Genomic DNA, 12847 nt, shown 5'->3' with positions numbered 1-12847 from the left:
TTTCAGTTTTCACATAGAAATAAGTTGCGGGCCTCCTGAGTGGCGCAGCAGTCTAAGGCACTGTGTTACGGTGTCACTACAGCCTGGAGTTCGATCCCATAGGACGGTGTACAATTGGCCCAGTGTTGCCTGTGTTAGGGGAGGGTTTTGCTGGGGGGGGGGTTACTTGGCTCATTGCGCTCTAGCGACTTCTTGTGGTTGGCCAGGAACCTGCAGGCTGACTCAGGTCCTCAGTTGAACTGTGTTTCCTCTGACACATTGGTGCGGCTGGCTTCTGGGTTAAGCGAGCGGGTGTTAAGAAGTGTGTCATGTTTTAGAGGACACATGACACGACCTTTGCTTTTCCCGAGCCCGTTGTGGAGTTGCAGTGATGAGACGAGATCGTAATTGGATATCATGAAATTGGGGAGAAAAAGGGGGTAAAAATTACAACAACAAAAAATAAATTGAGTATTTAAAGAAACTGAAAACCTATATCAAGCAAGTATTTTTATATTCCACAAGTATCAAATGAACTGTTTTGTACATATAATTATCAGACTCAAGTTACAAATGCTGGTAAACACTCAAATACATTTAGTTTACATTTCTTCACAAAAGTAATGTGCAGGGCCTTTACTAGTCCGAAATATGCAGTGGAGGCAAAACATTTTTTGTGGGGGAATAAATGCTGCATTTATTAACAATGACCAACGCAATTCCAGCCAAAATAGAAGATTGTAAGAAATACTGTAGTCTACTATTACTATATCCAACCCAACTAGATTTGTTGCCAGTATCCCAGTGTTTTTATTTACATTTTTGACCTGCGACTCCCAAAAAAAGAGTGGTACAAAACTTGCGTCCCCCGCTCATGCAAATGCACGTGTGCGCACGTTTCGTTTGCGCAAATGTAGCCAGCCATAAACTGATTTATTTTCAAAACGCAAGATAGGCTACAGAAATAAACTACCATTTACACCTGCATTTGGTGCTGAAAGTCATTCATGTTAGCAGCCAATATCAACTAGCGATATTTTATCTCACTTCTCCGGAGTCCAGTGCAGGGCCATAGTTTCCAATACTTTTTAAGAAAGTTTTCACTATTTTCTACATTGTAAATTAATAGTGAAGACATCAAAACTATGAAATAAAACATATGGAATCATGTAGTAACCAAAAAAAGTGTTAAACAAATCAAAATATATTTTATATTTTATATTCTTCAAAGTAGCTACCCTTTGCCTTGATGACAGCTTTGCACACTCTTGGCATTCTCTCAATCAGCTTCACCTGGATTGCTTTTCCAACAGTCTTGAAGGAGTTCCCACATATGCTGAGTGCTTGTTGGGTGCTTTTCCTTCACTCTGCGGTTCAACTCATCCTAAACCATCTCAATTGGGTTGAGGTCAGGTGATTGTGGAGGCCAGGTCAACTAGAGCAAAATCCTACGCCTACTTGAAGCGAATGTTGCAGGATCTGATGGAAAGCATGTTGTGTTCATACCACTCCATTATTTTAGAGGGCAGCCTGCCTGCAGAGTGCTTGTTGGCTGCCGAGTAGACCTGTGCTTCCTCACACATATCTTCATAAATTCACCAGAATATGTTACATCTTAATTCCATAATATTGAAGTCACTGTGATGTTACAGCAGCTTATCTTTAGACACATCACCAGTACCACCCAAATTAGGCCTATCTGAATTATGAAAAGTATCAATAAAATCCCCAGGTAGCCTATCATAGTTCTGGTAAAGATGAGTCAGTAGTAGATAAACTGTATTTTATATGGATGATAAACGTAGACCTATCTGTTTATTCCAGGAAGAACTGGAGGAAATTTTTTCTGGTCACTAATTTGGATATGCACACTGGCCTTTGTGCTGATGAATGGTCCTTTACCAACAATCAAGACACACAACTTTTTGGTTCTGAAACATAGATGAGAATTTAACGACGACATGCGGGCAGTAGGTTCAGAACAACAACAACAACCAATTTGTAAAAAAATAATTTTTGTAACCTTTTGGTTAAATTCTACCATCAACAAAAAGCGCACTTTGGGGACTGGAAGGGCTAAGGGGCGCCTCTCAGGCTCACATACTGGTCCAGAGCAGCTCTGTGGGCCAAGAGGTGTGTGTGTGTGTGTGTGTGTGTGTGTGTGTGTGTGTGTGTGTGTGTGTGTGTGTGTGTGTGTGTGTGTGTGTGTGTGTGTGTGTGTGTGTGTGCGTGTGCATGCATCCGTCCATCCGTCCATCCATCCATATCGTACCAGTGCGCAGCCTGGGCAGCTGTTCCCATTCTCACAGCTCCTGACCCTGGAGTGGACCCCACCTCCACACTCAGCACTGCACTTAGTCCAGGAACCCCACGGGGCCCAGAAGATAGGCTGGGGACATGACACACCCTCGTTACAGAACCTAGAGAGGAGAGGAGAGGAGACGGGAGGGTAGAAACTGACATCCATTTTGGAAGAAATGTAAATTTGTCTTCTGCCTTACACGGTGAGAGGCACTGGCGTGTGTACGAGGGCTGATATTTACATAAGACCATCATGCCCAAAAAGATACTGAGGGCCAATACTGTTACTGAAAAGTGCAAAACATGTCTCATAAATTAATCATGAATGTCCTTTCTTAGTAAATCACCTATACATGTTTGAGAGTTTTGCTCTTTTGAGTCAAGGGAACACGTTCATTATTCAGCAAAAAAATGACATGATAAAAGTATTACATAACCAACATTTGTTCACATAGTTCTCTCACAAATAGACCTGCCATCTCCCCCTCTCCTCTCACCTTTCGTCCCTGACGGGGCCCACACACACGCGACCCCCGTGACGGGGCGACGGGTTGTTGCAGGAGCGCTGGCGCATCTCAAACCCTGTTCCACAGGTGGTGCTGCACTGTCCCCATGACGACCAGGGGGTCCAGCCTCCGTTTCTACGGCAACAGAAACGTGATGTTATAGGAGGTTCAAAGAATCCTGTAGCGCCGTGGGGAAACCAGTTTCAAGATTGAGATGTACATCCAATAAGTCCAATGAGTCCAAACGGAAACGATGGCTTGATGAATACAGAGTAAAACTTTTATTTGTAAAATCTAAAATGAAAAGTTTCAGGTAAAAAACGGTTCCAATATTCCAGGTAAACGAAAAAGACTACAGAATATTTTGTACCAAAACATTAGAGATATTTTCCCTAAAATATGCATTATAGTAGTACAAATTTGTAAGTGCTTAAGATTCCGTTCAATCTCTTTAAGCACTCAACACACTTATGAATATGCCCCTAATTTGTGATTCTGAGAGGGAAGCAAAACCACTTGCTCAGGAGCTAAATGTGACACCAGAAACACATTCTTCAATCTGCTTAAGTGCTCTGTTCCTCTGAAAGCATTTCTCAACATTCAATAGCCAATTCCAGACAGACAGACATAGCTGAGGCTGCGTCTAAAATGGCACCCTATCCCTTATGTACTGCACTACTTTTGACCCGAGTTCATGAGTAGTACACAATATAGGAAATGGGTTGTTATTTCACACCCTAAATGAGATGATGGTTGGTGGTTAGGGTGGCAAAATTCCTGTAACTTTCCCCAAATTACCAGGTTTTCCAGAAATCCTGCTGGGAATGAGGGAAGAAGCAGGAAATCCGCAATCCTCCAGTCAGGATCTATATAAATGCCTATTTGTTTTACATACCTTGAACAGTTGGAGACTTCGATGGTGGGCCCCTCACAGTTCCTCCCACCACAGCGAGCTGGAGGGTTGTCACACTCCCTGGAGCGACACAGACAGGTGCTGGTGCCTTCGCCGTCGTCGTAGCTGCATTGTTGCCACGCTGCCCAGGGTCCAAAGCCGCCAATGGTGATCTGGTTCCTCAGCTGAAAATCCACACAGGGCAGAGAAAGAGAGATAAGAGTGTCAGGGAATTTACTGGATATCATTAATCATGTGACAATAACCTTGACAGGAAAACTGTTATTTTACCTTTATTTAAATCAGGAAAGACACCTGAGGCTAAAAACATTTTCCGAGGGCAACCTGGACAAACTGAGTCCCCAAGGCAAAACAAACTGTTACAATGTTAAACTGTCAGACTAATACTGTACTGTATATGGCCAGAGTCCCCAGGAGAGACCAGGCAGAGTGCAGGTATTCTAGGTTGTCAGACAGCCAGCAGTGACGCAGGCAGCTCCAGGGGCTTACCAGTGACAATAGTGACACCTAGGGAAATAACAAAACGAGTGGAGTAGGGGGAATTGGGGGTCCCTGTTGGCACTTACCGGACAGACAGTGATGTTCTGACTCCACTGGCTCATGTTAGAGCTATCCTCCAGGGTGGTACATCGCCTCTGTTTCCTGTCCCAGCCACAGTATGGGTCCCGGGCCTCCAGGCATAGCCTACAGGGGGCAAGAGAGATGGAGGAGAGGGGGAGGGATAGGGAGATGGTGAAGGATAGAGAGAGAGCAGTCAGTCAAAGTAGTAAACACAAGCAAAGAACACCCACCAGCCCTGTGAGGCCGGCCCACTAAACCATGTACAAATAAACTCCAGCTCCCTCCAGGCACACAGCCCGCACCCCTGTGATTCCTAAACTAAGGAGCGTCTGACTAGAGGTAAACAAATCAGTCCCCCCCCCACACAAACACACAGCCGTGCAGCAACCAAACAGCGATGAAATATGCAAGTTCCCAGTAAAACAGGAGCTTAATGAGGGGTAATTAAATCTAAACCTGTTAATGATTAAGTTAGGCCGTGGGAGACAGGGAGTGAGAGGGAGCGAGAGAAAGATGGGGAGGGAAAGAGAGAGCTGGAGAGAGAGGGAGAGAGTGAGTGCAGAGAGAGGGCAAAAGAAAGAGCGAAAGAGAGAGAAAAGAGAGAGAAATAGAGAGAAAGAGAGAACTTATTGTAATAAACACATCAGTCCTTACTGCCCTGTACCAACTACTGACTGCCTCCCTAGCAGACCTGGGTTCAATAGTATTTGATATAATTTCAAACACTTGATTGAGCTTGTCTGTTGCTGTAAAACCAATAGAAAAGTGAAAAGTCCCAACAAGTTCCAGGCAGGCTAAAGCAAATGCTTGAAGTATTTGAAAGATCTCAGATACTATTTGAACCCATGTCTGCTCCCTATTTCCTGCCTGTACTACCTCTCTACAGCCCCCTTAGCTAGCAGAGAGAAAGAAAGAGAATATTATTCTTGGCACCAGCCCCCTTGGTTTATTTGAGTGGGGCCTCTGGTGTTTCAGCTACGAGGTTGAAGCATCACTTTGTGTTGTTACAGAACACACAGCCAAGCCTAGTCCTGCAGTGGGGAAGGTGTTTTAGGAGTTAGTGCTGAGCTGACATATTGTATCAACCTGCATCAGAGATGGCCTGACACAGAGCTAGAGGGAGAGAGAGGCGATGGGAAGGGACCCATGTTGTTGTGGTGTGGCTGTGGTGACATCAGAGAGACGGGAACGCTTCTGCTGCACCATAGCTTTAAATGAGTGGTAAATGAGAGGGTGAAGACCTGGCAAGCATAACATGTTGATAACGTTTAGCTGCCTGTTAGTGTACATTCTGTTTACTCAGACACACAATGCTGCTTACAGACAGTCTAAACACTCACACTTAAGAAGCTAGGTGGTTGTGCATAATAATTCATTGTAAAGCAGATCTCTTTCTTAGAGGAGGATAATATCTAAGAGCATGGTGCAGATCTGAGCTCCAATTACCCTCCGTTACAGAAGTCAGGCCCGAGCACACACCCTCGGGGCGCACACCTCAAAGCTAAAATGCCTTCAGCTGAAAGAGTTTACACTGGACCTGGTCTCATTAATTACAAGGGAGAAATCTCTCTCTCTTCTACCACACACACACACACACACACACACACACACACACACACACACACACACACACACACACACACACACACACACACACACACACACACACACACACACACACACACACACACACACACACACACACACACACACACACACACACACACACACACACACACACACACACACACACACACACACACACACACACACACAGCGATGAAAGCCAGCCATCCATGTAAGCTCTTAAGACTATGAAAATGCGTCAGCTTGAAAAGAATGCTGAGTTGACGGTTTTTGACGAGTGCAGTGAGCGAGAGGGGCAGTGGAAGACGGGTTTACCAGAGAGAAAAGGAGAGCCACCCTGCAGTACAAACATCACCGCAGGGCATGCCAACCGTCCCGTCTGCTCACCTTACTCATGCCAGCTTACTGTAACAATGGGCCTCATAGGAATACTTTGGATAAAGAGATTGGGGGTAATCCCGTTCTCTCTCTGTCTCTTTCTCTCTCACATGCACGCACATACAAGTATGCACAAACACAAACACACACACGCAGTGTGGACAGTAAGCTAAACTCACTAGTCTGCACTGTAAATCGTACAAAAAAGGTGCTATCCAGAACCTAAAATGGTTAATTGGCTGTTCCCATAGGAGAACCCTTTTTCCACCCCTCAGTGGAAAAGGTCCTTCATGGAACCCAAAAGGGTTCTCCCTGGAACCAAAAAGGGTTCTTCAAAGGGTTCTCCTATGGGGATATCCGAACAACCATTTTAGGTTCTACATAGCACCTTTTTTTGTAGGATTTACAGTGCAGACTAGTGGGTTTAGCCCACGATCCCATCTGACCTTTCTCCAGCTGCATCAACTGTTGGCCAGCCAAAGCTCTCAACATTTATATAACAAAACAGGGCATTGTAAAAGTAAAGGAGATCAGCCAGCCAGCTACAGACAAGGCTCTGGTGTAGGCTCTGTAAGGGATGAAGTGGGAGCAGGTACACTCAGAAAAGTAGAACCATGTACGATTCTTCAGTTTGTCCCCATAAGGGAACCCTTTTTGGTGCTAGGTAGATCCCTTTACAGAGTCACATTATGCTGGCTTGAAAAGTTGTTTTACTCCTGCTTTTCAGGCCACATCAGGCCTGCAAGTCACATTATGCTGGCTTGCAAAGCGATGTTTAATTCCTATTGGAATCCAGCCAGGGTTAGGATAGCCAACAAGTGAGATGTTTTATCACCCGCAACCTGCATTCACAATGACTGCCAGCGTAGGGCAGATGAAATACTGAGACTACCTCAATCATCTAAAACTGGAATAACCATCTCAGTCACATGTGCAATAAGTCAAATTACTAACAGATTGGATCAACCATTTTTTTAACTAGACAAGTCAAGAACAAATTCTTATTTTTAATGACGGCCTAGGAACAGTGGGTTAACTGCCTTGTTCAGGGGCAGAACGACAGCATTTTACCTTGCCAGCTCAGGGATTCGATCTTGCAACCTTTCTGTTACTAGTCTAACACTCTAACCACTAGGCTACCTTCCGCCCAATGATTGTACATGCAAAAACACAGATACTAAAACAAACAATTCTGAAAATCACCACACAATAGAGCATGCTGGGAAATATGATATATGGCTTGATGTAGAGATTGGAAGCCTTTTTTCTAAGAGTCTACATGTGATGGAGTCTGCTGATAGAGAGGAATGTGGGATTTGCACAGTGTTGGGGAGTAGCGAACTACATGTCAAATCAAATAGAATTTGTCACATGCTCCAAATACAACAAATACAACCTTACAGTGAAATGCTTACTTATGGGCTCTTAAGTAAAGTATCATTTTCTCAAGGGTAGCTGTAGTGTAAATGAACTTCATTAATTGGTAGCTTGGTAAACTATATTTTTAGAGTAACTTCCCCAACAACGGTTTTGTAGTGTGTGTGTGTGTGTGTGTGTGTGTGTGTGTGTGTGTGTGTGTGTATTTGAATGACTGTGAGAGAGAAGACTAAGGGAGATATAAAGATTAAAGGAAAGAGAGAAGGAGAGAAGGCTGGTATGGTTCTGACACCAACCAAAGACACCATACTGATATTTCATTCACCAGCCTCGTTTAGCGGTGACATAGCACACTATATCAAAACAGTGAAGCCACAAAACAAAACATGGGCTGTTAAATTTTAAACAGAGCGACCGGTAAAAATAAACCAAACGATAAAACAATGTGGCTTGGCTGTCGACAGACAGCTTGTGATAAATCTCCAGAGTTCGCCACGGGGCTTAATGGACATTTTAAAAGGGATTGTGAGAGCTGTAAACTTGCTGTCCTTTTGTAGGCCTGTTAATAGAACGTCATAAAGACAGCAGTTATCACTTTCCGTTTAACTGCAAATCATGACCTCATAATTGTAAACAAGACAGAAACAGACAGACAGGTTGTGTAAATATTCTGATTAGAAATGTAAGCTGTGATAGCCAATAGGCATATTGGGGACGTCTGAAATGCAAATGGAGGGCAGCTTCCTGAATGGCTGTACAGTACAGTATAGTACCCCACCCCCCCAGGGGACAGGCCAGCTTCAAGGCTTCCTCATCCCAGAAGAGAGGCTCTGTCCCTGGGGCTTCCCTCCAACCTACACTGGGCTGCTCTGCCGTGCCGGCCGTGGTTCATCATAAACCTTTGGCTAGATAAATCCCCCGTTCTAGCGTAGCGTTACACGCTAATCGCAGCTCAGGATCCAATTAGCCTCATAGCACCGTGCTAGAGGGCTGGGCTGAGGAGGGCTGAAACGTCCAGTGGCAGAAAGATGGCTGCCTGCCAGAAGGAGCCTTCTGCCTACTGAGTTGTCCTCTTGTCTGCTGCGCTGTCCTTCCTCTATCCCTCTTCTACTGTCCTATGGGGGAGGGGGGTGATGGTCACCTCACTGATACTAAACTACAGTGCACACATAGTAGCAGGAGACAGAGAGGTGAGAGACAGAGTGAGGAGAAGAGAGGGGAAGGGAGAGCAGACAGTACAACCTCACTGAAAAAGAGGGAAGGTTTGTCAGCATCTGGGGAGCTGGGAGGGTGGGAGGCAGGTTAAGACAAACTGCCTGCCCAAATAAAGGCTGAAGGAGGAAGAAGGAGAAAGATGGAAGGAGGGAGAAAGACAGAGATGGGGAAAGAATATGTGTGAAAGAGAGAGGGATAGAGAGGGAGAGAGAATAAGAGCGAGAGAGAGTGAGTGAGAGAGTGATAGAGAGAGAAATATAAATGGTTTTAATATTGGGGGTTTGCCAGAGAGGAGAGCCCGTTAAAAGCAAAAACATTCTGCACCAGTGATAAATACGTACACTTTGTGATTACTTTCCCCCCTCTCCCCCTCCTCCCTCTATCTCAATCCCCCCTCTCCCTATCAATCCCTCCTCCCTCCCTCCCTACCTCCCTCAATCCCTCCTCCCTCCCTCTCCGTCTCTCTCAATCCCCTCTCTCCCCCATTCTCTCTCTCCCTTCTCCCTCTCTGTCCATGGCTCCCTGGTGTGTTCCTGGGAGTGGAGTGTTCATACAGGCTTAACAGCACTGTGTTTTAGAACCCTGTTGACAGGCTGGCGGCTGCATCAACAGATCATAAATTGGCTCTACTGAGGACTGAAGAGGACCAGTGGGTGGAATTAAAGTTCTTCTCACACAGACAATAAAACACTGGATTTATTCAGGGCTCCTGGGACGCTCTGGAGATGTTACGGCCAGAATACTGTATATAAAGAGGTTATTATTGTCCCCAGGGCCCAACCTCAGGACTCAATGCTGATGACAAGGGTTTATAAGATTAAAAAAATGCCCAGAGGCATTACAATAAACTTGAGAATTGAATAGTTCCCACCTGTAAAAGCAAATAACTATTATTTTGCCTGAGGGTCCGTGGAATAGAGCTGTAGACATGGTTGCTATCCACAAATGGTCTAATTGTGAAAATAATTTAATAAACAATGAAAACACCTGAAGTTCCCTGAGCTAGAGAGCATCAGGAAATCATTGAACTTCTACACTGGAAAAATGAGCTGGTCATGTTCATGGTGAACACACTGAGACAGCCACTTGTGGTTTCATGATGTTGTTATAAAATCCTGCAGCACAGACCCATTAGTCTGCTACCTCCCCTGACTGGCTGGTTGCAGCTACGGTAGTACTGTAAATCACAAAGCAAGCAAAACTCCCACTCCTACTCGGTCTTCACCTTCACCACCTAAACATAAAGGGTACTACACTTACGAGGTTGGCAGGGAAGTAGGGGGAAGTGGTTAGCATCTCAGGGATTCTATCCTGATTTAACACATTCACAACATTTTACGCCACCTCCCGGTCCTGCCATTGAGCTGTATGTATGGACCTGGAACACCATGCCTCAGTGAAAGTGTTGACAGAGCTGCTTTGCTGGCGCAGCTTGGCTACAACGTATCACTACCATGCAAACAACACTGCAGCCGCTGCAGAATAAATAAGGCTACTTACTTACAGAAAGTAGAGGTGAGAGTGAGAGCGTGAGTTCGAGAGGGAAAACACAGAGAGAAGGAGAGAGAGAGAGGAGGTGGAGGCTGTACTTAGCAGTAGGTAGTGGCCATTGGGGAGGTCAGATGTAATTTCCACTAAGAGAGGGCAGACTATACCACCTCTGTAGGCGGTGCAGCACATAGCAATAAGTCACCACTAAACAGACAACACTGTGCAAAGCAATATGGCTGATTTGATCCCTAAACAGACGCCAGGCACTCTGTACTGTACAAAGCTGTACACATTAGCTAAAAATACACTGAACGTCCTTCCTAATATTGAGTTGCACCCCCTTTTGCCCTCAGAACAACCTTAATTCATCAGGACATGGACTCTGCAAGGTGTCCAAAGCGTTCCACAGGGATGCTGACCCATGTTGACTCCAATGCTTCCCACAGTTGTGTCAAGTTGGCTGGATGTCCTTTGGGTGGTGAACCATTCTTGATACACACGGGAAACTGTTGAGTGTGAAAAACCCAGCAGCATTGCAGTTCTTGACACTCAAACTGGTGCGCCTGGCACCTACTACCATGCCCCGTTCAAAGGCACTTACAATCTTTGTCTTGCCCATTCACCCTCTGAATGGCAACAGATATAAAAAAGTATAATAATAACTGCACTTAAACATGATGAGATTTCCCAGTGCTGTATTTCCATCAACAGTCTATCCATGCTAATATAGGGGGCAAAGACAGAACCAATCATTTCCTTCTCTGGCTGAACACTAGTATAGTACTGCCATTCATGTGGTAACAGAGGACCCTTTTCCAGAGCGAGGGGTTATCTCTGTAAAGAAACTGATAACTTTAGACTTAAAAGTAAACCATGCCATGGCCTCTGTAGCTTTTCTACACAAGACTGCTCCATAGAAACCTCCATTGTGTCACACAGAGGGGTCTGAAGAAGCCAATATGAATTGATGTATTGCTGTAGTTCCACTAGTTATTATGAGGTTTCATTATGAAAGGCTGTATGTGTGATTGGGATTGGGAGGGCCACCCACAGATCAGGCTAGGCCACTGACCGACTGGAGAAGAGCCTGGCCGGGTCAGCCAGACAGACAGACAGCAGGACAATGGGACTAGTGTTTTGACACCCCACCTGGTGGGTGTCCTTCATAACACCCACTGACATCCGCCACGCCTACGGAGAAAGAGGGGGACAGAGAAAGGGAGAGGTCCTCTTTGGATAATCCAAGTCAGAAAGACATAACCTCTTTATAGGCTTCTGGCACAGTGTTGTTGTACTGGGGCTGTCTCCTGCAGACTGATGTAATAACACAGAGGCAGAGTGTTGTTGTCCTGGGGCTGCCTCCTGCAGACTGATTTAATGACAGAGAGGCAGAGTGTTGTTGTCCTGGGGCTGTCTCCTGCAGACTGATGTAATAACACAGATGCAGAGTGTTGTTGTCCTGGGGCTGTCTCCTGCAGACTTATGTAATAACACAGAGGCAGAGTGTTGTTGTCCTGGGGCTGTCTCCTGCAGACTGATGTAATAACACAGAGGCAGAGTGTTGTTGTCCTGGGACTGTCTCCTGCAGACTGATTTAATAACACAGAGGCAGAGTGTTGTTGTCCTGGGACTGTCTCCTGCAGACTGATGTAATAACACAGAGGCAGAGTGTTGTTGTCCTGGGGCTGTCTCCTGCAGACTGATTTAATAACACAGAGGCAGAGTGTTGTTGTCCTGGGACTGTCTCCTGCAGACTGATGTAATAACACAGAGGCAGAGTGTTGTTGTCCTGGGGCTGTCTCCTGCAGACTGATTTAATAACACAGAGGCACAGTGTTGTTGTCCTGGGACTGTCTCCTGCAGACTGATTTAATGACACAGATGCAGAGTGTTGTTGTCCTGGGACTGTCTCCTGCAGACTGATGTAATAACACAGAGGCAGAGTGTTGTTGTCCTGGAGCTGTCTCCTGCAGACTGATGTAATAACACAGAGGCAGAGTGTTGTTGTACTGGGGCTGTCTCCTGCAGACTGATGTAATAACACAGAGGCAGAGTGTTGTTGTCCTGGAACTGTCTCCTGCAGACTGATGTAATAACACAGAGGCAGAGTGTTGTTGTCCTGGGGCTGCCTCCTGCAGACTGATGTGATAACACAGAGGCAGAGTGTTGTTGTCCTGGGACTGTCTCCTGCAGACTGATGTAATAACACAGAGGCAGAGTGTTGTTGTCCTGGGGCTGCCTCCTGCAGACTGACTTAATGACACAGAGGCAGAGTGTTGTTGTACTGGGACTGTCTCCTGCAGACTGATGTAATAACACAGAGGCAGAATGTTGTTGTCCTGGGGCTGTCTCCTGCAGACTGATGTAATAACACAGAGGCAGAGTGTTGTTGTCCTGGGGCTGTATCCTGCAGACTGATGTAATAACACAGAGGCAGAGTGTTGTTGTCCTGGGACTGTCTCCTGCAGACTGATTTAATAACACAGAGGCAGAGTGTTGTTGTCCTGGGACTGTCTCCTGCAGACTGATGTAATAACAC

At 45.6% G+C, this 12847-nt stretch overlaps 1 protein-coding gene across 4 annotated transcripts in view; it reads right to left on the bottom strand.

The window, feature by feature from the left end:
* LOC106586418 (semaphorin-5B) overlaps nt 1–12847 on the bottom strand; it is a 196164-nt gene that overhangs the window by 27140 nt on the left and 156177 nt on the right. For all 4 annotated transcript variants that reach the window (XM_045707609.1, XM_045707610.1, XM_045707612.1 and 1 more), the window contains exons 13-16: nt 4266–4383; nt 3682–3863; nt 2778–2921; nt 2252–2399 (exon numbers count right to left, since the gene is read on the bottom strand). In XM_045707609.1, coding sequence (XP_045563565.1) covers nt 2252–2399; nt 2778–2921; nt 3682–3863; nt 4266–4383 — 592 coding nt within the window. The remainder of the gene's footprint in view (nt 1–2251; nt 2400–2777; nt 2922–3681; nt 3864–4265; nt 4384–12847) is intronic.

Source organism: Salmo salar, chromosome ssa25 (assembly GCF_905237065.1).
Source record: "Salmo salar chromosome ssa25, Ssal_v3.1, whole genome shotgun sequence".
Classification (NCBI taxonomy): Eukaryota; Metazoa; Chordata; class Actinopteri; order Salmoniformes; family Salmonidae; genus Salmo; species Salmo salar.
Note: the sequence above shows the minus strand (reverse complement) of the source record. Positions and strands in the feature narration are given on the sequence as shown.